The sequence below is a fragment of the Schistocerca americana genome, chromosome X, assembly GCF_021461395.2.
Source record: "Schistocerca americana isolate TAMUIC-IGC-003095 chromosome X, iqSchAmer2.1, whole genome shotgun sequence".
In the NCBI taxonomy this organism is placed as follows: domain Eukaryota; kingdom Metazoa; phylum Arthropoda; class Insecta; order Orthoptera; family Acrididae; genus Schistocerca; species Schistocerca americana.
This window is the reverse complement of record NC_060130.1, coordinates 391936930-391964471: the sequence shown is the minus strand read 5'-3', so window position 1 is coordinate 391964471 and position 27542 is coordinate 391936930. Positions and strand designations below refer to the sequence as shown.

The 27542-nt window shown below is 39.9% G+C and overlaps 1 protein-coding gene across 1 annotated transcript in view; it reads left to right on the top strand.

Annotated features, from left to right (window-relative positions):
• The window catches only part of LOC124554738 (F-BAR domain only protein 2-like), a 280178-nt gene that overhangs the window by 169578 nt on the left and 83058 nt on the right, over positions 1–27542 (top strand). The window contains exons 13-14 of the mRNA XM_047128385.1: positions 8473–8603; positions 10825–11030. Of these exons, the coding sequence (XP_046984341.1) occupies positions 8473–8603; positions 10825–11030 (337 nt within the window). The remainder of the gene's footprint in view (positions 1–8472; positions 8604–10824; positions 11031–27542) is intronic.

Genomic DNA, 27542 nt, shown 5'->3' with positions numbered 1-27542 from the left:
AAAACACCACCACGTAACAAACCTGACATCATACTCACCAATAAAAAGAAGACATTAACACAACTAATCCAAATATCCATACCCAATACAACAAATATACAAAAGAAAACAGGGGAAAAAATTGAAAAATACATCCAACTGGCTGAGGAAGTCAAGGACATGTGGCATCAGGATAAAGTTGACATTATACCAATTATACTATCAACTACAGGAGTCATACCACACAATATCCACCAGTACATCAATGCAATACAGCTACATCTAAACTTATATATACAGCTACAGAAAACCGTAATTACTGATACATGTTCAATTACCCGAAAGTTCCTAAATGCAATGTAACATATACCGTACAGTTAAAAGGAAGTCACGCTTGATCAAGGTCCGCGTCACCTTCCATTTTTAACCAGACATAACGACTGAGACAAGAACGAAATAATAATAATATCATTATCATCTTGTTCATAGTGCCACAAGGAATATTTTATTGTATTTTTTAAATGATTGCTTGTCCAATAATTTATCTACTAGGAAGTCCTATCAACTTTGCCACTATTCGTACAAAATGTGAATTTGAAGCTGACCGCGGTGGTCTCGCGGTTCTAGGCACGCAGTCCGGAACCGTGCAACTGCTACGGTCGCAGGTTCGAATCCTGCCTCAGGCATGGATGTGTGTGATGTCCTTAGGTTAGTTAGGTTTAAGTAGTTCTAAGTTCTAGGGGACTGATGACCACAGCAGTTGAGTCCCATAGTGCTTAGAGCCATTTGTGAATTTGAAGGAAGTGCCATCCTGGTTTAAGTTTTCCATGATTGTCCTTAATCGCTTAAGGCAAATGCCGGGATGGCTCCTTGAGAAGGGCATGGCCACTTTCCTTCTGCACCTTTCCCTAATCCGTGCTTGTGCTCCACCTCTAATAACAGGATCTTAAACCCTAATCTCCCCTCCTCCTCCTCCTCCTCCTCCTCCTCCTCCTCCTCCTCCTCAAAGGAAGATATTTTTTCTGTTGCCTAGCCTGTATTGCATGGCTTCATGAGGTCTACATTCTCTTGCTTCTTTTTGTATGCTTGTGTTTAACCAGAGATTGTGCAAAAATGTAAGAGCAAAAGTATGAAAGTAGAAATAAACAGATGGACAAGAATAGCTACAGAGCTACAGTTAATTTGTAAATATTGTGTTAGTTTTTATTTTTCCTTCATTTCATGCAACTGAAAATAACAGTAAACTGGACAGTTCTAATGTTAATTAGTATATGGACTATGTCCATTGGGAAGGGAAAAGCAGATGGGGATGTGTTATGTGGAGTAATGAACCTGCCTCCTCCCTGATCAAAATTTAGCAATTATATATTAGGGTTCTGAAGCTCTAGATGCTGGCAATGAATGCATGAAAGTTGCAGTAGAGAACACAGTGTTAATAGAGTGTGATAATGAAAGGGATATAAGTGCAACATTTGATGTCACTCAGCAAAAGTGAGGTCACACTTCAAAAAATAGTGTTGTCACAGCCACAAGTGTGGGCTTAGGCAAAGTGACTGACATTGCTATAATGTCCAAATTTTGTAGATGTCCAGAAAGACAAAAGCAACTTCATTTAGACAGTTGTACAGTAAATTTCAGTGGTACAAGTAGAGTCATGGAAGGGGCAGGAATGAAGAAACTTTTTCAGCACTCGCAGCTGTGCAATGATGTACAATACATCAATTATGTAGGCCGTGGAGACTAGAAAGCCTATAATGAAATTGTGGCATTCAAGCCATATGTGGATGGGATATGGAAATGAAATCCCATGCTTCTTGGCAGAGCATAAGGGAACGAAGCAGGAGACCTGCACCGCCATACTAGGCAAGGTCCTAATGGAGGTTATTTGCTGTTTTCTTCCTCTGACCCTAATTGAGATGATTGATTATGATGATGATGAATACGACACAACACCACCAAGTCACCTTTGGGCAGGTGAAAATCCCTGACCTCGCCAGGAATCAAACCTGGGACCCCGTGCTCGGGAAGTGAGAATGCTACCGCAAGACCATGAGCTGCAGACAGGATGGGATAGAAATAAAGAAACTTGAGTGTTCAGGCATGTGCTGAAGAGACTGGGCCTCTATCTTCAAAAACTGAAGTCGTCGCTAGGGAAAACTTGGCGTGACTTAATTTGAACTGTGGGATAAAAACACTGACTTTCCTAGCTCACTATTGCCTGAACCAAAACAGGGTTTATTGTGTGGTTTCACTCCCTTTGATTCTTTTATAGTCAACCAGTACCCTTAAAGAGTAGTAGGCGACCTTTTAGTAGTCCTTTGTTAGATATAGTTTCTTCAGTAAATGATGACCCGAATATTTGGTGTCTTTTGATCTCCAATGCTTTGAATCGGAAGATAGGCTGTGGTGCGGCTTCATCACTCTCACCAAAAACCAACACCCATGGACTTCATTCTTTATACCCATCATGTGTAGGTGTTTCTTCAAGTTCCCATGGGTTGTCGTTAGTCCTACCATGAGTTTACTCTGTTCAAGCCACAATTCCAGAATTTCTCTTAAAACATGGCTTTGGCATAATTAGCTTTACACTTTTTTTTATTGTAGTCCAATATTCCACATGATGCCTTCTGGTCCAGTTCTGTAGTTTTGAATTAACCATCGCCTTAGTGATGGTAAGGACAGGTTCAGGTCCAATAAACGGAGTTATTGCACCTGTCCTGCCCAGCCTATCAACTTGTTCATTACCACTGAATCCTAAATTACCATGGACCTACATCAGGCTTACTCTGTTATTTTCCCCTAGTCCCACAAATGTGTTGGCATTCTGCTACAATCTTTGTTCATATTTCGGGGGCTGATGGAAATTTCGGAGCTGCTTGCTGTCTGAATAAATGTAGATGCTAAGATCTTTCTAGCCCCTGCAGAAATTCTCCACACACACACACACACACACACACACACACACACACACACACACAGTTCCCAGATATTTCTGCCTGGAATACCATGGCCAGCATTCCTAGAGAGATTCCGCTCTCTATTCTGGTCTGTACCCCATATACCCTGGCCCCGGCTCCTTCATCTGTTTCCAACTCACCAGTAAAACAGATTTAGTCTCCAGCATGGTGTCATGGTTCATTCTTCTACTGCTTCCTACTTCCAGTTGTTGCATTGAAAGATTTATTGAAGCAGCTGGAAGTTAATTTGTAGTCAATCAGCATTTCTACAACCATTCCTATAATTACCACATTCCCCATATTGGTGTGAGATTCAAGGTATCCTAAGGGTATCCAGTTATTTCTTGTTTTTAACCCCTGCGTATATTTTAACCCAGAGGTATGATGGGGACGTGTCCATTATCCAGCATGGTCTCCATCCCAGCAGTATGTGTGCTGCTAATCTGGCATGTTATGGCTAAGCAAGCCTGCACCTTGCCAAGCTCCTTAGCAGCTACCTTCTGGTCTGCTTTATACCACCATACTGCAGCATATCCAGTACATACTTTTGGGGTTTAGACCTCAGTGTTTCCCATTCTCTTCTAGTGCCCATAAGAGTACCTTTTGTCTTGGAACATGGCCATTATAGTTTAGCATGCAGGGTTACCTGTAGATACTTCACTACCGCCTCCAAGCTAGTTTTTCATTGAGAAGTTTAAGATTCCAGTAGGTGTGCTGGACATGCTTCCTTCCTCATAAATGGTTCTACAACAGTTTTCTTGGAGCTGTCCCATAGATAATATTTCCTGCATCAGTTTTGCACAATGTGCAATGCATATTGTGACATAGTTCTAACAGTACTAGCAAATTTGCTAAGTATCACTTTCACTAAGTCATCTGTGTATCCTTGGCAAAAGTAGCCTCTTCGCTCTTTCATGAGTTCATTCACTACTACTGGGTGCCACAGTAGCAGTTTGAAACCTCTCCTAGCAGACACCCTCTTATGGTGTTGATCATAATTTTTTCATTCATCATGATGACTTTCACCTTTCTTCTCCTCACCATGATCTTATTCTACCTACGTATAGTGGTCTCAATGCCATGCTCTTCTGCAGCTTCCATGGATTCATAGGTTGTATTGTTAAAGGCACCCTCGGTATTCATGAAGATGCTGAGATCAATTCACTGAAAGTGTAGAGCTTTCCACCTTCCCAACAAGTTGGCGAAGGGCTGTTTGATGTGATTTGCTCGGTTGATGTCTGTGTTGGTTTACACTTACAGAAAACTTAGTTTGCCTCCTTTCCCTAATTTGCACATCAACCAGTTTTTCTAGTGTCTTTGAAAGATGGGGCGACAGATGGATCGGTCTTACATCCTTGGCCTCGATATGATCAGTTCTCCTTGGCTTTGGAATGAAAACAACCCTAACTGTCCACCAAGCATTAGGAATGACTCCTGCTGCTAGCATAACCGTAAACAGCCTACATAGAAATTTCGTTAAAATCTCTCCTGCTTGTTGCAGTAGAGCTGGAAAGATTCCATCTTGGCCTGGCGACTTGAATGATTGAAATGTTCCCACTGGATTTTTTGCTGGCAGATTCCCAAGTTGATTACCTGTAGGCCAGTGCCTCTTGGAGATTGGCTGCTGTTCTATGTTGCGTGCCACAGTGCATTGAGGAAAATAAGTCTTGAGGAGCACATCCAGCATCTCATTTGCTGTCCTGGTATACTCACCATTCCCCTTCCATAGAGCACCTCTTGGATTAGTTGGTATTCTGGTGAGGGTTTTGTGAAGTCTGGCACAAGTAGCTATACCTTCCAGGATGATAGTTGCACTTGCTTAATTACAAGGTTGTATTTGACAGGGGCCTTCAGGTATTTTACCGATTGTCCTTTTGTTCATGCAAGGTTGAACAGTCTCATTACCTGCTTTATTTGTAATTCCAGGTTATTGTTCCACCAAGATTTATTCCTGCTCGTACACTTTGGGCAGTTTTTCTAAATATGAGGTCATAACGGCAGACATCAGTGTCTGACATTTCCCTGAAATCTACTGGATTCCCTATTGAAGTTCTAACCTCAAATAAGTGTGAGTTTGAGAACTTTGGTGTAAGAGTCACAGTCTGTTTTCCTAACATGCATATAGGCCATGGTCTGACACCCATAACAACCACAAACTTAATACACATGGGGTCAGGTAAGGATGGCTCCAGTGCTACATGCCGTTGTTCAACATAGCTGCCCATTAAAATGGACCAAAAGTTACACCAATTACTTCTTCCCTTCTTATATTCCTGGACGTAGGTTCCCTGTCCCAGTTAAGGATCTCCAGGTTACTCTATAGTAAAAAATTCAAGAAAATACTTACCTCTGCTGTTGGTGTTGCTGTGTCCCTCCAGCAGGTCATGGGCATTGGTATCATAACCAACCAGCAATTGTTCATTCTGCTGTGAACAGCTGTCTACCAGTCTCCTCACTTCCTGGGAAAGACTAGTACTGTGCTCATAAGAAGGTAAGCTGAGGGCAATATTCATTGTGCTTCCTTTCTCACGTTGTTTCATCCTGATGGTCACTAAGTCCTAGGAATAGAAGTCCACCACTGGCATGAATTAGATTCCATTCTTAACATACATGCCTGTTCCAGAGTTCTTTAGGTTTCTGCATAAATCAATTTACCTCCAGTTCCTTAGAGGCATTAAACACCCCCCTTTTATAGATAGTGTTCTTGCATCAGGGCCACGTCTACATCTTGCCCTCCTAGAAGTCGTTTAAAAATGGCAGCTGCTGTTTTAAAGTGTTGCATGTTTATCTGCTACATTTGCAGTCTCCAACTTGACACCATGGTCACTTCCTGTGTCTTGTACCCAGTGGCAACTTGCGAGAACCTCGAGAACAATTTCAGAACCTATCCTCACATTGCCGCAAGGGATTTTTCACTGGTTTCCACAAGAAGGGTTTGGCCGTCCAGTACAACATTTCAGTTGATTACCCTCCAGTTCTCTTTTGAGACCTTCTGTTTCCGTGCCCATAAATTCTCTGTGTCTCATGAGGAGTATCTTTAAGAAGTTTCGGTACCCATATTAATATGTATGCGATCTTGAAGAGCTCAGCCAATGTATTGACCAGCAACTTCACCAATTCCCACAGAGATATCTTGGGCACCATCTCCTTAAGCCAACAGACTGTTTTTATACCCTCAGAGACAAAGATAAGAGCACCCTTGTCCAGACAGACCCTCCTGAAATTGGACGTGGACTTGCACCCTCCCCAGTCTTCTTAAATAGAGCCATCTGAACAGTGGCTATCCATGTTGGATAAACATCATCCTGAAAACCAAGACTTCAGTACTATGGATCTGTTTCCTATTTCTTGCCTCAGCTTTTTCTGGATCCATTTATCCTGAGAAGTGGGGGTATTAGACTTCTCCCTTGGTCTCTTATTCCCTGTCCAATTGGTAGTAGGGGTCTGGTTATTACCTTTACTCTGAGACAGTCTTCTTCTCCTTCTTCTTCTTTTGGAGGTTCTCAGTTCAAAACCTTTTAGTTCCATCCATTTAATTTTAGGAAGCCATTCTGTACCTTCCTTTTTGTTCTTTGAGGAGTTTCCTCCTCTGAATCCCAGACAAGGATTTGATCTTGACCTTGTCCAGCTTCTTGGACTGGTCTGCTAACCAAACCAATTGTAGAAACAGATTCTGTCAGTTCCAACCCCAGTGCTTGAGTGTTTGTCTCATCAAGCCCCCCAGTTTTTGTTTTATTTTCCATGTTGTCCATTTTGATCCCATGAGAATTAGGGATGTATTTAGTGAACACCACAGAATGCCATGCAGTGCAAGGCTAATTACTCAGGGAGGTCGCACTGTATACCTGAGGCAACATTGATAACACATCTTGCTATGTGCTATGCACCCCTTGACACAGATCACTTCACACATCTGGTTGGGTATCTGGGGGAACGACTGTGGGAGAGGATGGGGGAGAGATGGGGCATTGTGGGATACCCTTTGTGTCTGGTACATCCATTGAGGCTTGTCCAGCATGGGTGACTCTGCCAGTAGCTGTGCTGCTGCCAGAATAGTGCTAAGCTTCTTGTTAACATGCAAGCCTCTCCACTCACATGGACCGTGTTTCTACAAGGCTGTGTCCCACGGAGAGGACACTTGCCTAAGTGATGGGGAACCAATCGCTAGCAAGAATTGACTGACACTGCCAGCTGCAAAGACTCCCCAAGATTATTGTGATTTAACAATTAGGCAAAATACTCATTGTGTGGAAGCAATGAAGGAAACTGTATGGACAGTGAATTTTCATACACTCTCCAATGACGAACCTCAGCATGGACTGTGCCCAGCAGACGTGGAAAGCTGGTACAAATAACGGTAAGGGTTTAGTAACTGATAAGAAATATAATCAGAGAAACAGTCTGTCTATTGCAGTTGCAGAGGCAGTAAAGCTATTATTCAAAGTTTTGAGAAACACTGATCCACTTCCAAAGTGTTTGCGTGGCAGGATACAGTATACAAATAATTCTGTGAACAGTGTCACTTAGACTCACTCACACAAAACTGTGTTTATGGGCATATGCACTTCACACTTTCGGGTTTATGATGTCATTGCTAATTTTAGTCAAGGCAACTTGAGTAAATGTGAAGTGCCGCAATTTCTAGGTTTAGGGGTAGGCTGTCACACTATTCAGCTGATGAGAAATTTGTATACTAAGAAATGCAGAAAACGTGCTAAAGACCTACAGTGGGGGTGCAAGACTAACTACAAAAGGTACCAAGAGGAAATTATAATTGGAAGATAAACCAGACACTGATGATCCAAGAAATGCAGTAGACAAGTTTTGATGTCTCAACTTTGGACTCCATTTTCCATAAGTGTTCTTTTTTTTTGTACAAAATGTACATTTCCTCAGTTTCTGTTCAACATATAAAGCTGAAATTTTGAGGATATGCTCAATCATATATCTTGCATCACCTGAAGGTATTCTTAATATGAATATAAATGGTTTTTAACGTTTCATCAAGAAAATAGCATCGACACTTAAAAGAAAAATCAAGCTTAGGGGAAAAATTGTGTGTTCCCTTGTAAGAGATAATAGTCAATTCCTGTAAATTCAGCAGTTACACAAGAAATGTTTCTATGATCCTAGGGAATATCAAAACTTTGCTTGCAAAGCTTTGTGGTAATGTACCCTGATTTAGGTTGTCCATGATTGCCCTAAATAATTTCAGGCAAATGCTGAAATGGTCTCTAAAAGGGCATGGCTGCTTCCCTTCTCCATCCTTCCCTAATTCAAGCTTATGCTCCCTCTGTAGTGTCCTCGTTGTCAACAGAACATTAAACATTACTCTCCTCCTCCTCCTCCTCCTCCTCGTTGTACACTATCTGGATAGGGTATGCCATTTCCCTGTGGGAGCCACAGATTTGGAGAAATGGACGGTCTGCCAAAACTGCTCTATGTAAATTTTCATTATGCAACAGGTGACTTAAAAAACTTTCCAGACACAAATGTTAGACACCTTAAATATAGTTCAAATATTTGTTTTGTACAGATCTGGGAGATCTTTTCTCTGAAGTTGGGGAAATGCAACAGCCAGCCTTACCACCAAAGCAGTCGCGGCAGACACCTACACCCACACAGGGCACCATTGCAATTCCAAGGCCACCATCAAGACGAGGAGAGGTATTAAATATAATACAAAACACTATCTTAGATATACTGCATTTAAAAAATCAGTCTCTCAGTGTGTCATCTGAGATCCTAGTAATCCAAAAGCCTGTTCAATCAACCAGTTTAATTTTCCTGATTTCAGTTAGTCATGTGTTGCAAGCATGAGTATGTTCATTTAGAAAAGACAAAATTCCATTTTATAGTCTTCCACAGCTTAAATAACAACTCAAGTGTTGCCAACATACTAAGCCTTGATGTTGTGGTAATGTAATAAAATTTGACATAAATAGACAATAATTGTATATAATTTTTGATTATTCCTCATTAACTTGTATGATAATTCAGTTATACAGGGTGATTCAAAAAGAATACCACAACTTTAGGAATTTAAAACTCTGCAACGACAAAAGGCAGAGCTAAGCACTATCTGTCGGCGAGTTAAGGGAGCTATAAAGTTTCATTTAGTTGTACATTTGTTCGCTTGAGGCGCTGTTGACTAGGCGTCAGCGTCAGTTGATGCTAAGATGGCGACCGCTCGACAGAAAGCTTTTTGTGTTATTGAGTACGGCAGAAGTGAATCGACGACAGTTGTTCAGCGTGCATTTCGAACGAAGTATGGTGTTAAACCTCCTGATAGGTGGTGTATTAAACGTTGGTATAACAGTTTACAGAGAAAGGGTGTCTGTGCAAAGGGAAAAGTTCTGGACGGCCGAGAACGAGTGATGAAAATGTAGCACGCATCCAGCAAGCATTTGTTCGCAGCCCAGGAAAATCGACTCGCAGAGCTAGCAGAGAGCTGCAAATTCCACAATCAACTGTATGGAGAGTCCTACGAAAAAGGTTAGTTATGAAACCTTATCATATGAAATTGGTTCAAGCACTGTCTGCAGCTGATAAGATTAAAAGAATCGATTTCTGTGATTTTATCCTTGCTCAAATGGAAACAGATGAATCTTTCGTTTCAAAGATTGTGTTTAGTGATGAAGCAACTTTCCTCACTAACGGGAAAGTCAACCGTCACAATGTCTGTATATGGGGCACTGAGAATCCGCGGGAAACAACTCAGTATGAACGAGACTCGCCTAAGGTGAAAGTTTTCTGTGCCATTTCAGCCAATAAAGTTTTTGGTCCTTTTTTGTTCGAAGGTGCTACTGTAACTGGACTAAAGTATCTGGAGATGTTAGAGAATTGGCTGTTCCCTCAGCTCGAACAAGAAGCACAACAATTCATATTTCAGCAGGATGGAGCGCCACCACATTGGCACTTATCTGTCCGTAACTACCTGAACGTCAACTACCCGAGGCGATGGATCGGCCGCCAGGCAGCCCGTGACAGAGCACTTCATCACTGGCCTCCAAGAAGCCCTGATCTTACCCCCTGCGATTTTTTCTTATGGGGGTATGTTAAGGATATGGTGTTTCGGCCACCTCTCCCAGCCACCATTGATGATTTGAAACGAGAAATAACAGCAGCTATCCAAACTGTTACGCATGATATGCTACAGAGAGTGTGGAACGAGTTGGAGTATCGGGTTGATATTGCTCGTGTGTCTGGAGGGGGCCGTATTGAACATCTCTGAACTTGTTTTTGAGTGAAAAAAAAACCTTTTTAAATACTCTTTGTAATGATGTATAACAGAAGGTTATATTATGTTTCTTTCATTAAATACACATTTTTAAAGTTGTGGTATTCTTTTTGAATCACTATATATATATATATATATATACACACACACGCACATATCCATCCACACATACAGACACAAGCAGACATATTTTCATATGAAAATATGTCTGCTTGTGTCTGTATGTGTGGATGGATATGTGCGAGTGTATACCTGTCCTTTCCCCCCCCCCCCCTAAGGTAAGTCTTTCCGCTCCCGGGATTGGAATGACTCCTTACCCTCTCCCTTAAAACCTACTTCCTTTCGTCTTTCCCTCTCCTTCCCTCTTTCCTGATGAGGCAACAGTTTGTTGCGAAAGCTTGAACTTTGTGTGTGTGTTCGTTTGTGTTCGTTTGTGTGTCTGTCGACCTGCCAGCACTTTCATTTGGTAAGTCACATCATCTTTGTTTTTAGATATATTTTTCCTACGTGGAATGTTTCCCTTCATATATATACTTTGCTATTTATTTGACTGAGCTATCTCCCCCTCGCCCCCCCCCCCCTCACCCCCCACCTGATTCATAGTTTCCACTGTGTGAAAATATTTTGTGCTCGTCTTTCAACTTGTAGGGTCCGTCTACGCGTGGGAGAATGAGTCCAGCTCCAATTGCCCGTGCGGATAGTGTTGGGAGCTTGGAGTTCCGCACAGCTGGCGTTCCAGTAGGATCATCACGAGGACCATCACCCCTTACTATTGGAATGGCTGACACCATACCACTTGCTGTTGCATTTCATGAAATTGTCCACTCCTACTTTAGAGGGACAGATGAAACAAAGTAAGTTGTAGGCGATACATCTCCTTTTGCCAAGTATTTATCACACTATTGTTTCATCATTGTCACAATGAACAGTAGGACAAATATTAATAATAACTGACAGGTCTCACTACTTACCTTCTTCTCAGAGATAAGAACCACAACTCACATGTCCCAGATCAAGATACTTAAGAGGAGAACATGGTAAATGTCATAACCTGATTTCCCAGAAACTTTGCTCAGTGAAAAAGGGATCAAAATAAGCTAAAGTGTGCCCTGGGTTATCTGTACATATTTGGGCTATTTCTGAAAAACTATGGTTAAAGTTTTGGAGGTACACGTGATATCTTCAGATGAAATGGTGGCGCAGTGGTTAGTGCCACAGCTTTTTAATTACCTGTTTACTATATTACTTTCATTTTTGTTTTTCATTTATATTTCCATGTCTGTAGAAGATTACTACACAAATGTTTTCCAGTGTATACTGGTATAACATTGTCCTTATTCGTCTACTAATTGTATGTCAGATGAATGAATTAAATAAGAAAATTATTTGAAATTGTTTTTGGTGAAATTCCTTTAGTGTATCTTGATTCATAATCAAATGCAAGCACCTGTTTTCGGAAAAGTGATTTGTTATGCGTGATTGGTCCGAAATTATTCCCAATGCACAAAATCTTCAGCAATGTTGATGAAATTTCTTTCCTGAGCGAGATTCATATGAAGAAATGTCACTGTGAGAAACTGGCCATTGTCTGATGCTTGTGTGTTTAGAATATTCACACAACTGGTGTCATCTAAGGGAATGCACCAAATCTTCCTGAAAAATAAAGTTATGAATAAAATATAAGAATTCATGTGAGACTGAAGTATCAGAATATGAGAATTCAAACATATTGTAACTCCTCAACATACCATATGCACATGTATTATATAATAAATGTATGACGTTCATTGTGAAATCCAGTTGTAATTTTGCAATTAATATAATGCCATTATATCCCTTCATTTGCTAAGAAACATTCATGTAGTAATCTTCTGTGGACATGGATATATAAATGAAAAACAAAAATAAAAGTAATAATTGTGTTTCGAACACAGGGCACAAAATTAAGAAGCTGCAACGGTAATCCCAGAGCCACCATTTCATCTGACAGTATCATGTTTTAAAAGGCACTTAAGTGTGTCAAAAATATCTTGAAAACTTTGACCGTCATTTTTTCAGGAACAGTTGAGTATCTACACATCAGCAAAGATGTATGTGCTTATTTTGACTCCTTTTCCACTGAGTGACATTTCTCGGAAATTGGATGATGGCATTTGCCATGTTCTTGTTGTTAGTCAGTCCAAAGGATTTTTCCTCAGAACAACATATTTTTCAGCTTTCAAATCGGATTATACTAAAGTTAAATGACAAAATTGCCAACTAGCATCTTCATTGACGTAATTCACACTGTTCTTCTAGAGAAGCTTAAATATGTAATTTCTGAGATCTTGAAATACTGGATTTCATCCTGACAGGCTGAAAGAATGCAGAGTGTTGAATTAAGAAATCTGTGGAGTATACACAATAATAGCTAATCTTGAGAATGGAGACTAATCGAGTAAATTCAGAACTTGAAACTGTGGTATGTTTTCTTTACAGTTAACTGGTTTTCTGCAAATGGACAGTTCACTTAACTTCAGTAAAACGCAATACATGTAATTCAGATCAATCTTCTTAAATGTCCCTGCTCTGCAGTTTTTGTATAATGGGTAATATCAGATGTTAGAGATGAACATATCAAAATGTTGACTGACTTTTCCTACATTCATTTGCTAATGTCATATGTCGTCATTTTCTGGGGCAATTTATAATTGAGAAAGAAGAGTTCATAGCACAAAAGTGTGTAACAAATACAAGGTTTCCACTCTAAAACATTCTGAAGACAGCTCTTCAAACTGGTGGGCATGCTGACAAGCCTTACCATACAGTTACTTCATTATGAAATGTGCTATCAAAAATCGGTCACTGTTTGAAAACAACAGCAACATTAATAAATGCAGTACTAGAAGTACGAGGTGCATTCAAGTTCTAAGGCCACCGATTTTTTTTCTTATTAACTACTCACCCGAAATCGATGAAACTTGCGTTACTTCTCGACGTAATCGCCCTGCAGACGTACACATTTTACACAACGCTGATGCCATGATTCCATGGCAGCAGCGAAGGCTTCTTTAGGAGTCTGTTTTGACCACTGGAAAATCGCTGAGGCAATAGCAGCACGGCTGGTGAATGTGCGGCCACGGAGAGTGTCTTTCATTGTTGGAAAAAGCCAAAAGTCACTAGGAGCCAGGTCAGGTGAGTAGGGAGCATGAGGAATCATTTCAAAGCTGTTATCACGAAGAAACTGTTGCGTAACGTTAGCTCGATGTGCGGGTGCGTTGTCTTGGTGAAACAGCACACGCGCAGCCCTTCCCGGACGTTTTTGTTGCAGTGCAGGAAGAAATTTGTTCTTCAAAACATTGGGGTAGGATGCACCTGTTACTGTAGTGCCCTTTGGAACTCAATGGGTAAGGATTATGCCCTCGCTGTCCCAGAACATGGACACCATCATTTTTTCAGCACTGGCGGTTACCCGAAATTTTTTTGGTGGCGGTGAATCTGTGTGCTTCCATTGAGCTGCCTGGCGCTTTGTTTCTGGATTGAAAAATGGCATCCACGTCTCATCCATTGTCACAACTGACGAAAAGAAAGTCCCATTCATGCTGTCATTGCGCGTCAACATTGCTTGGCAACATGCCACACGGGCAGCCATGTGGTCGTCCGTCAGCATTCGTGGCACCCAACTGGATGACACTTTTCGCATTTTCAGGTCGTCATGCAGGATTGTGTGCACAGAACCCACAGAAATGCCAACTCTGGAGGCGATCTGTTCAACAGTCATTCAGCGATCCCCCAAAACAATTCTCTCCACTTTCTCGGTCATGTCGTCAGACCGGCTTGTGCGAGCCCGAGGTTGTTTCGGTTTGTTGTCACACGATGTTCTGCCTTCATTAAACTGTTGCACCCACGAACGCACTTTCGACACATCCATAACTCCATCACCACATATCTCCTTCAACTTTCGATGAATTTCGATTCGTTTCAGACCACGCAAATTCAGAAAACAAATGATTGCACGCTGTTCAAGTAAGGAAAACGTCGCCATTTTAAGTATTTGAAACAGTTCTCATTCTCGCTGCTGGCGGTAAAATTCCATCTGCCGTACGGTGCTGCCATCTCTGGAACGTATTGACAATGAACGCGGCTTCATTTTAAAACAATGCGCATGTTTCTCTCTCTTTCCAGTCCGGAGAAAAAAAATCGGAGGCCTTAGAACTTGAATGCACCTCGTAGCAATGATAGACACTATCCCTCTGTCCACCTTAGTGTGGCAACAAAAAAGTGTGTGGTATTCGGCCGTAAAATCCTGTGACCATCTACTCAGTGATGTGAAGAATCTAATCTGAATGTGCAAGAATATGGTTTTTTTTTTTTTTTTTTTTTTTTTTTTTTTTTTTTTTTTTTTTTTTTTTTTTTTTTAAGGGATGTATGTATGAAAGAAAAATACTGTTTTAGGCTTAGAAAGTATACTGGAACTGTAAAGCTGACTTGTTCACATTGTAGAGAGATATGGCAGTTATGATCCATGGAACATACATGTTGTTAACTAATGGACCGAAAAGTGAGTATACATGGTTACGTTCAATTGGTGTCGTCATATAACGTTTATATGCCTGTATAGTTAAAACGTTACAATATTCTTACATGGCTTCTTGCCTAATGAAGGGATTAACCGAAGTTGTTAAATTAGTAATATGCATTGTTATATAAGCTTTTCTTTGCCAAGACAGTATGCCACAATGAATCAACACATCACATTAGTAACATCAGAAAAATACATGGTATATCAAAAAGAATCATCCGATTTGGCACTTCTTTTTTTCTGTAACTAATAAATATATACAGTTAATTTTGGTTTTTGACGAATGGGAAACTCAGTGGTTTTTTTTTTTTTTTTTTTTTTTTTTTTTTTTTTTTTTTTTTTTTTTTTTTTTTTTTTTTAAAAAAAAGGTTGTGCTGCCCATGAGATGTAAAACTCGAGAGTCTGCTCTTTCCAGCAGTATTTTGTTCACACACAAATACCTCAGATAACATAATAGTTAGTTTTTGAAATCGTGATTCTTTTTGGTACACTCTGTACTACAATTTATATTTTTATGTAGGTGCTCCAGAATCAAAATTTCAAGTCATCTATTATACGTTTATCAAATTCCTTCACTGTATAAAATGCTTTGCGTTTTACTGATTTTGTTGTTATGTTAGTGAATTTGGTCAAAGGCACTAAGTGGCTATTATTAGGCAGTTTGTTAAAAGATGTGATGAGGTATATTTAGAACTGTTGTGAACATTTGCTAGTCTGACATTTTGTTTGTCATATGTGTGTCCATTTCTTGTTTTATGTTGCTCTATTGACATCCTAAGGTGAGAGTTACACAGATTTTAGCATATACGAGGTGCATTCAAGTTCTAAGGCCTCCGATTTTTTTTTTCTCCGGACTGGAAAGAGATAGAAACATGCGCATTGTTTTAAAATGAGGCCGCATTCATTGTCAATATGTCCCAAAGATGTCAGCACCGTACGACAGATGGAATTTTACTGCCAGCAGCGAGAATGAGAACTGTTTTAAATACTTAAAATGGCGATGTTTTCCTTACTTGAACAGCGTGCAATCATTTGTTTTCTGAATTTGCGTGGTGTGAAACCAATTGAAATTCATTGACAGTTGAAGGAGACGTGTGGTGATGGAGTTATGGATGTGTCGAAAGTGCAGTCGTGGGTGCGACAGTTTAATGAAGGCAGAACATCGTGTGACAAAAAACCGAAACAACCTCGAGCTCGCACAAGCCGGTCTGACGACATGATCGAGAAAGTGGAGAGAATTGTTTTGGGGGATCGCCGAATGACTGTTGAACAGATCGCCTCCAGAGTTGGCATTTCTGTGGGTTCTGTGCACACAATCCTGCATGACGAGCTGAAAATGCGAAAAGTGTCATCCAGGTGGGTGCCACGAATGCTGACGGACGACCACATGGCTGCCCGTGCATCATGTTGCCAAGCAATGTTGACGTGCAACGACAGCATGAATGGGACTTTCTTTTCGTCGGTTGTGACACTGGATGAGACGTGAATGCCATTTTTCAATTCAGAAACAGTGCCAGCCAGCTCAGTGGAAGCACACAGATTCACCGCCACCAAAAAAATTTCGGGTAACCGCCAGTGCTGAAAAAATGATGGTGTCCATGTTCTGGGACAGCGAGGGCATAATCCTTACCCATTGAGTTCCAAAGGGCACTACGGTAACAGGTGCATCCTACGAAAATGTTGTGAAGAACAAATTCCTTCCTGCACTGCAACAAAAAAACGTCCGGGAAGGGCTGCGCGTGTGCTGTTTCACCAAGACAACGCACCCGCACATCGAGCTAACGTTACGCAACAGTTTTTTCGTGATAACAACTTTGAAGTGATTCCTCATGCTCCCTACTCACCTGACCTGGCTCCTAGTGACTTTTGGCTTTTTCCAACAATGAAAGACACTCTCCGTGGCCGCACATTCACCAGCCGTGCTGCTATTGCCTCAGCGATTTTCCAGTGGTCAAAACAGACTCCTAAAGAAGCCTTCGCTGCTGCCATGGAATCATGGCGTCAGCGTTGTGTAAAATGTGTACGTCTGCAGGGCGATTACGTCGAGAAGTAACGCCAGTTTCATCGATTTCGGGTGAGTAGTTAATTAGAAAAAAAATCGGAGGCCTTAGAACTTGAATGCACCTTGTACTAGGCAACTATAAACGTATGTGCTAGGGAGTGTCATAATAATTAATTTCCTTGAAGTAGTGGCTACACGATTTCTATGGTGCTAGTCCCACAATGCCTCTGATAGCTTTTTTCCCCGTATAAATCAGGGTGTATACGCCCCGGAACAACCAGAAAAAACCTGGGAATTTTTTCATCTGGGAGAAATCCAGGAAAAACATTGGAAGTTCTTAGGATTCCAGGAATTTCTCATTGTTTCAGTTTTCAGTAAAATTTTTATAATTTTGACTGGTAACCACTGATACTCCAACAAAGAATTTTACTTTAGCCAGCTTCTCCAAAATAATAATGCAGCAATAAGACATAAATGAGAAGAAAACACCAAAATAAAACTTTAGTTGCAAAAAAAAGTGCCATTTATGTAATCAAAAAACAGTGCAACACGAACATCTGCCAACAGCAATATGTTTCAAAGATTATGATATACTATGTAACAACAAACTGCTTTCAATGAGTCTTTCTTGTGGGCCATGTTTCGATGAGCATGAGGTCACAACTGTTTACATTTCTAATAGGTTGCAGGAAAATATTGTGAATAGGGAGTTTTAGAAGTGTTACTATAAAAGAACATTTCATTTTTTTGTAAGTTTCCAGATTCAGTGCCCACAACCCTTGGTGTGCAGGTCATGCTACTGTTCTCCACATTTACCAGGCCCTGACCTCATCCCAACTGGACTATGCATGCCAGGTTTATGCATTGGCAGCACCATCAGCTTTGTAATTGTTTGACCCAGCCCATCATTGTGTAGTTTTAAGCCACTGGTGCCTTTGGGGACTAGTCCTGTACACAGTCTTCTTGTCTAAGTGGATATCTCCCCTCTTCAGTTCTGATGGTACCAACTGTCGTTAACATATGCAGTTGCCATTCGACAATTCCTTCCTCACCCAACATATCCCATTCTTTGTGCATACTGGGGGCATTCACTTCCTAATTCCTGCCCTCAGGTGGAATTACCAATTGGAATGCACCTCAGAGCTATCTGCTAGGATCTCCGCCTCTCCTCCCTGGAATGTGCTCATCGTGTTTTCTCTCGCATCTGCCCTTGTTTGCTGCTCAAGCCATGAATTAGGACCTGTCTATTTCAAGGTCTTAAAATCTCTCTTGCCAATGAGCTTTCAGCCTCTTGAGGAGTGTCAGGGTGAACAATCTTTTACACTGACAGCTGTAAAAACATGGGATAAGACAGGATATTCTTTTACATACCCTATCTGCCAGTAACACAATTTGTTACCAGGAACATGTAGTGTTCATACAGCAGTGCTGACAGCTGTTATCAGAGCCCTCTGCTTTATTAAATGGACCTCCCTTGACTGCATCTTAATGTGTAGTGACTTAATTAACAGTCTTCAGGCGGGTGACCAGTGTCACTCTTGTCGCCCTATGATCTCTGATATTCATAATCTTCTTGCTGAACTTCGTTATACTGGCTGCTCAGTTGTCTTTCTCTGTGTCCCATGTCAAGTGGGCAGCCCAGGGAATGAAGTGGCTGACCATTTGGCAATAGAGTGAATACTTGTGTCCCATTTGCTTTACAGATCTGAGGTCCAAATTTGCTGACTTGTATATGGAATGACATGTGGTTGTCTGCTGTGCCCCCCTCTAATATACTCTGTGCCGTCGAAGAGATTGCTGCTGCATGGAGCTCTTCTTTCCTTTCCTTCCAAAAGGAATCCACTGCCCGACATTGGTCGAACCAGTCTAACCCATAGTTTTATTTTACATAATGAGCTACTTCCACGTTGTAGTGTGGAGCCATAAAAACAGTAACTCGTATCATAGTGGAATTCTCTGCTCTTTCTGGCCCTCCGTCCTAAGCATGGCATCTTGAATTCTTTGCCATAAACATTGGTGGATGATTCATGGATGGTTGAACTGGTTCTCCACGAAATTGATTTTTTACTTTCAGATACAAAGCTTTAAGCTACCCTCGGCTGGGGCAGGGTAGTTTGGATTGGGGCTGGGGTGTCTCGTGCCCCATGATGAGTCTGAGGGTCCTCCAACGATACCTCCTTGACCAGCTCACTCTTTCATCCTTCTCTTACGCTTTTTTAATTGCTTTAGGATATATTTTATCTCCTTTCCTGCTGCACCCTGTGTTTTTATTTAAGAGGTAGTACTCTGTTATAGTTGGAGCTCTTTAATGCCTTACCTACACTGCAGCAGGAATGGGACAGCTGTGGGCGGGGACATTTCCTGTCACATGCAGAGCCTCTGGGACACTCGCCTACTGTCTCTTTTATTTCTCTCTTCTTTTTATTGACAGTCCAACTGATGTCTATTGCATTTTTAGCCTTCCCGCTTTTACTGTTCTGAATCTGCTGACTAAAGACATTCTTTGCTGTGCAACTGTCTTCCCCCTTCATTGGGCTGGCAGGGGTCAGATGCTGGGTGGGACTTCTTCGCCATTGAGTGAGCTGTGAGCCCTTGTCTGCTCTGACCTTCATACTGGCCTGATCCATTCACTTCTCCATAAATTCTTTCTAAGCTCTGCCATCATATTGCCGTCAGTGCCTCATTCTTCCTGCTCCTTCATACTTTCATCATCAGAAAACATACTTCTCGGGTGTCAACTAATTCCAAATGAACTGCTCCTGGATCAAGGGTCTGATGACCTAGTTGTGTAGTCCCTTGACCGAAAGAAAGTGAGAGAGCGGGCACACTGGCTATAGTAATCATTCAGGTCAGGAATTACCGAGTTTGCCTGTAGCTTCACTGACCTTTTCACAAATTAAATGACTCTATTGAAAACTGTAAGTTGCTTTATTGTGCAGTGGTGCCAGTAGTGCTTCTGCCTTGCTCACATCACCTACAGTGTTAGTTTCTAGGATAATATTGGTGAAGTATATATTTTATCACTCCCAAGGAATTAGAATATTGCAGCCTTCCTTTTGACTATTTATTTATGTTTTTGTGACTTCATAAGCTGATTTACATTTCTTTAAAAATTTAAGAATGTGTCTATCATTGGCCTTGCATTTTTGCTGCATTGATTGTTGACATGTAATGCTTTTTCATAATTGCGTATTTATCTGCGTAGTGTGATTTACCATAATACAGGAGCATTGAGATTCTTATATTATTTGGTTGTGATGGGTACCAATTTCTTTAACTCCTTGGTTTAGAATGTGGATTTCACTTCCAGTAATTCTTATAATGCTGATGGCATTTCTCTTTATAGACTTAAGTTAGCATACCTAAAAATCTTGTGGTTAACACGTTAGTGTCCATACCATGTGTAATTATTTCATTCCACTCGGTTAATCTTAACCTAGATCTTAATTTTTTTTTAACTTCTGTTCATTAATGGATCTATTTACTCTCGTCTGACAGGTATGTGCTTTATTATCTAGGGGAATTGTTAAGCCACAGCTTTCATGGTTAAAAATACCTATTTTAATTTAATTAGATTGCATTCTGCGTAAGTGAAAATAACTCTCTCCAGACATGCAGTCAGCCTGGTGGGCTTGTAATTTGTGCAGTAAAATTTAAGTATCTTAATGTGTTAAGTAAATAGCTTATAGCTACCCTTTTAACCCTAATATTGATATTAATGTAACAGTGTGTTATCATTCTCACTCTACGATTTTTATTTTTGAGAAGCAATACTTACTAAAAACAAGTCTTCATTGCGATTGGGAGTATGGTACACAGAGACAACTACAATTTCTAGTTTTGGAAACAGTACAGTTGCAACTTCAAAATAAGATTCTGTACAGAGATCATGTGCATTTACAATTTTATAATTTACTTTAAGTGTTTTTTAATGTAGATGTGGACCTGGTGGTCTAGCACATAGAACACTGGACTTCATGACTTCAGTCCCAGATAGGAGCAGGGATTTTTCATCAGTCGATACACTCCGGGACAGCTCTAATTCCACTCAACCTGCTATGAAAAGAGTACTGGGATCTATCACGGGGTGGACGTATAATACATGTGGGGCAATGGGCCTGCCATCCGCCCCCCTCCTATTGCCATATTGTTGAAAGACTGTACTTCATCTACAGTCGGGCCAGTGGCCCAGTCACATGCTTAAGCCACAGACTTTACAGTTACCTTTTATTAATGCAGACAGAGGTTCCACATTTTATGTCTGTTCTACAGAAATCTAGTTTATTGCCATCTAGTATAGGTCTCTATAATTCTCCATATGATAATGAGTGTTCATTTACCATAAGCACACTACAATTTATCTTTTCCAACCAGTATTTTAGTTCTAGATATTTATTTTTTAAGGACTGATATGTAAAAGGGAAAAGGGTAAAACAACCATGGGTTACACAAGAAATGATTTCCAAGATGGAGACAGAAGAAAATTTAAAAACAAAAACACTGAAGATGCAAGAAAGATGTACCAAAGATTAAATAATGAACTGTGAAGAGAAACAGAGCAGGCTAGGAAAAATGGCTAAAAGAGGAATGTGATGCAGTTGAAGAACTGGACTGGAAGGGAAGATAAGACTTACTATACAACAGAGTAAAGACTATGACATGGGATCAAAACAGAGGAGTAAGTGCTACTATGGAAACTTTGGGTAAAGACGAAAAGGTAGCGTACAAAGATCGCGACATTCTTCAGAGATGGGAAGGATATGTAAAAGAGCAATATAACACAGATCACAAACCAGAAGCTCTGGAATTGGAATCGCTAAACAGTGCAAGTGATGATGAGAAAGGACCAACCATCATAATTGAAGTAGTTAAATTTGCCATAGCTGCAATGAAAATGAGAAATCAGTAGGTACAGATATGATACCGGGATAAATATTAAAATTCTTGAACTAAGATGGAATTAGAGAAATATTGAGGTTATGTAATAAAATATGACGGTGGTGAATGGCCTGAGGGGAGCAGTTTGGCTTTAGACGGAATACGGGCACCAGAGACGCAATAGGGCTGCTACAAGTCTTGGGAGAAAGGTTTATTGAAAAAGGAAGAGACCTCTATATGTGATTCATCAATCTAGAAAAGGCATTTGGCAATGTGGCTTGGGACAACTGGCACCTATGATGAGGGAAAAGAGAGTGAACTGGAAAACCAGAAGACTTGTAAACTCATTATATCTGAATCAAAAAGCCTCAGTTAAAGTGAGAGGAGAAAGTACAAACTGGGTCGCACTAGGAAAAGGAGTAAGACAAGGATGCTATCACCTACCCTATTCAACCTCTACTTGGAAAATATGATTGACCAATGCTCATTAGATGGCTAAGGAGTAGTAATTGGAGGAAGGCGAGTAGGGTGTTTGAGGTTTGCTGATGACATGGTCCTTCTAGCCCCAAGGGAAAAAGAATTATGGGTTTAGTGGACACCATTGACGGTAACGGAAAAAAATGTGGAATGAAAATTAACACAAAGAAAACAGAGGTATTAGCACTAAAAGGAAATAAAGAAATAAAAATTATGCTGAATGGAGAAATATTAAAACAGGTGCAAAATTTGAAGTATCTTGGAAGTAGGATAGACATCAACTGGAAGTGCAGTACAGAAATTAAAACATGGATAGCAATGGCAAAAAAGGCATTTTATAAGAAAAGGAGAATTTTCTGCAGCAGTCTGGACAGAGAACTGAGGAAAAGACTCATAAAATGTTTTGTATGGAGTGTTCTTCTGTATGGCACTGAAACATGGACTTTGAGGAAGAAAGACAGAGAAAGGCTTTTGAGATGTGGACATGGCGGAGGATGGAAAGAATAAGTTGGATGGACAGAGTAAAAAATGAAGATGTACTGAGAAGAGTAGGAGAGAAAAGACAGGTACTAGGTGTAATAAAAAGAAGAAAAAGAAATTGGATTGGGCAAATATTAAGAAAGAGTGACGTACTGATAAAAACAGTTTTAGAAGGTCATGTAGAAGGGAAAAGGAAGCAAGCAAGGAAGGAAGAGATTTCAGATACTGGATGACATGATGGACAGTACAATATACAGCAGCCTTACGAAGGAAGCAGTGGATTGCAGAAAACGGAGAGGCAAAGGACCTGCTAATATAGAAGAAAACTGATTAATGAATGAATACATTAACATGTAGTAACATTAAACTATTTTCATTGTAAGCTGGTATTAATGATTCTGCTTCAGAGTTACGAGTATCATGTATTGTATTTGTCAGTTTTGTTGTGCATTCTGCTATATTTACAGTGTCACACATCAAAAGTATATCTGTTGTTTAAATTCTACATTTTGTGTGTGTTCCTTTTGTATGTGCAATTCGTCAATTTTTATTTATTGTGTGTGTATATATATATATATATATATATATATATATATATATATATATATATATATATAGAAGGAAACATTCCACGTGGGAAAAATTATATATAAAAACAAAGATGAGGTGACTTACCAAACGAAAGCGCTGGCAGGTCGATAGACACACAAACAAACACAAACATACACACAAAATTCAAGCTTTCGCAACAAACTGTTGCCTCATCAGGAAAGAGGGAAGGAGAGGGGAAGACGAAAGGAAGTGGGTTTTAAGGGAGAGGGTAAGGAGTCATTCCAATCCCGGGAGCGGAAAGACTTACCTTAGGGGGAAAAAAGGACAGGTATACACTCGCACACACGCACATATCCATCCACACATACAGACACAAGCAGACATATTTAAAGACAAAGCTAAATATGTCTGCTTGTGTCTGTATGTATGGATGGGTATGTGCGTGTGTGCGAGTGTATACCTGTCCTTTTTTCCCCCTAAGGTAAGTCTTTCCGCTCCCGGGATTGGAATGACTCCTTACCCTCTCCCTTAAAACCCACTTCCTTTCGTCTTCCCCTCTCCTTCCCTCTTTCCTGATGAGGCAACAGTTTGTTGCGAAAGCTTGAATTTTGTGTGTTTGTTTGTGTGTCTATCGACCTGCCAGCGCTTTCGTTCAGTAAGTCACCTCATCCTCATATATATATATATATATATATATATATATATACTAAATCCAGTAGGAATTGGCCCATTTTTACATTATCCCTGTGAAAGAGCACCCAACACAGTTACAGACTTAGCTTCTGGTAATATTTAATATTTCCTCTATAATCTGGTTTAGTTCAGTAGCAAGTTCTGTAAGGTCTCACTCATTTTTTTTCTCTAGGACTAACAGTTTCTGCCTTCCAGGGGATGGAAAAATTGCAGATTATTAGAAGTATTTTTTAGCAGTATAAAATTAATGCTTATCTTTAAATGAAGTTGGTCAGAAACAAATATTAAATGTTTGTTAGATGTCTAAGTGCAGTAGAGCCATATTAAGCAATAAAATGTGTACTGGGATTGTAATGTGATGAAGGGGATGTGCAGTACAAGCACAAGAGAAGGTAGGTCGCCAGATGGTGTTCATTGGCTTTTCTTCTCCATAGGTCTGTAAACTGAATATCGAGAAGATGATTCCCAACTCCATCTACCCTACTGTATCCCAAGAAACAACTACAGGATGTTTCACAGAGGTATACGAACCCTCCACAGCACTCCTTATGAATCACTAGTGGCACAGTGCACAGGCATGCCTGGGGGATGTTTATTTTCCACAAAATACATTAACACTACATGGAATGCAGATATGAATTACTGCTAATACCAACACAAGAAGCACGCATGGACAGAATATACGTAAATCTCTGCACGCTGTTCTACAGTGCTAGAGGTAAAAATTGATTCTTAGTCATCCTATATAACAGTTGTAGTATTCTTCGCGGAAAGGCAACTTCCACCACTAAGAGTGCTGCTCGATAATGTTTACAGAGAGGCTGTACTTCCCCACCATTTCCTGTGTAGTTCTCTTATGTGAGTAGACAAAATAACTTTACTGAGCTAATGTTTATATAGTATCATTATTTTCAGCTTATTGAGTGAGTACTTACTGGCAGTTAAGTGAGCAATTGTTATGTGAAAAAGGTCAACAGCTGGAGCTGTCAGTTTTCTACCGCACTGAACAGCCTGTCACTAGTGTAACATGCTGGCAATATGTATTTAAAAATGTCGATTTCATTCTCTCCACTATCACTGCGTGGAATATTTTTCGCAGCATGAGTCGTAAAAGATTCATCACTTCAGCATCAGTTCTCCCAAATATGAAGATGCCCAGAGGCTTAAATTGCATCTTTCTGTAACAGAAGTAGGTCACCTAGGTGTTACGTAGCTTGAGCTACTTCAACACAAGTCAATCAATGCATTACAGCAGATTACTGTTATAGAATTCAATATGACCAGTCACATTCGATCAGACATAATCATATCCTTTTGGGAAATATACTTTTGATGTGTGACAAGTGACTTGACTCGTTGCAGCCCACTGGAGAAGTGCAAACACTTCCTGACTGGAAGAGATTTGTGCAGCATACAAACAATGGTGAGACAAGTACAATAACTTTCTCATCATTCATTAATTCGCCACAGAGTGACTGCAAAAAGATTATGTGGCTTTACAATATGTTGTCAATGGTAGACAGCAGCTGGTAGTTACATTTAGCAATCTAATCACCAACATTAGAGTGGTCACTGATAACATCACACTTACAAATTAAACACTTCTTAGACATTGTTTACGTGAATGTATTGTATACGAAAGCTTACTTAACACATGCACAAAGCACTCATTTAATAAAGTGAAAATAGCTCCAGTATATTAACAAGAGCTCAGTGAAGTTATTTTGTCTACTAACCTAAGAGAACCGGGCAGGAAATGTGCAAGAGGTATAGTGTGTCTGTAAACTGAAAAGCGAGCAGCCCTCTCTGTTGGAGAAGAAGTTGCCTTTTGCAGAAGAAGCTTTACAGGATGACTAAGAATCAGTTTCTCCTCTAACAATGTAGAACAAAGTACAGAGATTCATGCATGCCCTGTCAATATGAGTTACTTGTATCAGTATTATTAGGAGCACATATCTGTATTCCATGTAGTGTTAATGCACTTTTTGAAAAATATACACCCCTGGAGATGTGTGCACACTTTGTCATCAGTGATTCATAAGGTGCCCTGCGGAGGGTCGGTATAACCTTGTGAAACACCCTGCAGCCGCCTCTTGTGACATAGTGGGGTAGAAAGAATGAGGAATCACCTCCTCGATCTTCATTCTGCAGACCTATGATGGATGGAAATGCACAAGCACAACTTAGCGACCTGCCTTCCCTTATGCTTCTGTCTCACACATCCGTCTGCCCCCTTCACCTTGTTACATACTCGGAACACAATTTATCCTTTAATATGGCTCTACTGCACTTAGACATTGTATGCACACTTAATTTGTTTTTAATTGATTTTATTTGGGGATAAACCTTTATTTACTACCATTAAAAGAATATTTTTAATAATATGTGATTTTTTTCATCCCCTGTAAGGCGGAAACTGTTAGTCGCTGAGGAAAAGGAAATGAGTAGGCCCTACTTTGTAGGAAATTAAACGTAGTTTAATTTGGTACTGGGAAACAGTTTTGCTACAAACTGTGGCTTTCAAATTAACGTGAATTAAGAGTTACTAGAGAAAATCTTAAAATTGAACTTTAAAGGCCCTCACATTCAAATCCCACCAGTCCGAATTTTTAGTGTCTTGTACATGACATTCACTACTAGGATTTAGCAAGAATTTGTGACTACATGAATTTTTTCCTTAATTTTCCTTTGTTGACTGGACTAAATGTCTTTCACAATTAAGTGCAAAAGTATTTTAGTTTATCATAGTTGGCGTAATTTCTCTGTTAACGCAGAACTAATCAAGCGTGTCATTCCTATGTGCTAAAATTGTTACATAACATACCATAAATTTAAAAATTGCAACACTGTAATCTGCTTAACCCCTTAAAATAAAACCCGGATTACCTCATTTTTATTATTTTGGCAGAAACTTAAAATCCCAAGTATACTCAGGCAACCTAAGAACACACCTTTGAAAAAATAAAACCCCACTTATACCTATTTCAAGACCGATAGTTAAGTGTTCAAACAGTAGAGAGCATCTGGTGCTACATTTGGGGTGGTTGCTGCTACATATCATTCTTACTGTGTGCAACTTTTGACATTCGACAACAAAATGCACGTTTTCAACCTCTCTCCTGTATTGTTGTTTAGGCAACACTTTCAAAAAAATAGAGCTGTAGTGATCCTCAGTTTGACATTGAGTTTAATGACTCAGAAAGTGGACAAGAACATAGTGTTACTTCATTATAGACTGAAAGTGATAACAGTTCATTGGTTGAGTGATAAGTACTCACCAGTAGTACAAGATAAATACATCCACTGTGCTCCAGCCAGCTCCTCCAAAATTTATGTTCACTGGAAACCATTGTGAAATACATGGTTAGAGTTAATATCTACACAGAAACCAAAAAATGACTTCAATTTTCAGGATATTTTCGTCAAAGTCCACTGCACAAATATACTCAGTATTTTATCATTGGTGAACTTCAAAATTTTGTAACTCATTATTTTGATCTTTAAAAACTATCTTTATATGTGTATATGTAATGTGATCCATTATAGAATGTTTTTTAATAATAAAAAGTATTATTTTTTGGAAAATAATTGGAAAAAAGTCATTATGTTAAGGGGTTAGTCATGAGCTATTAGCTTCATTTTTGTTTGTCATTTGGAAATCCTAGCAGAATGACAATCATTTTTCATGAGATTCGAGCATTTATTAAACATTTACAGGTTCTC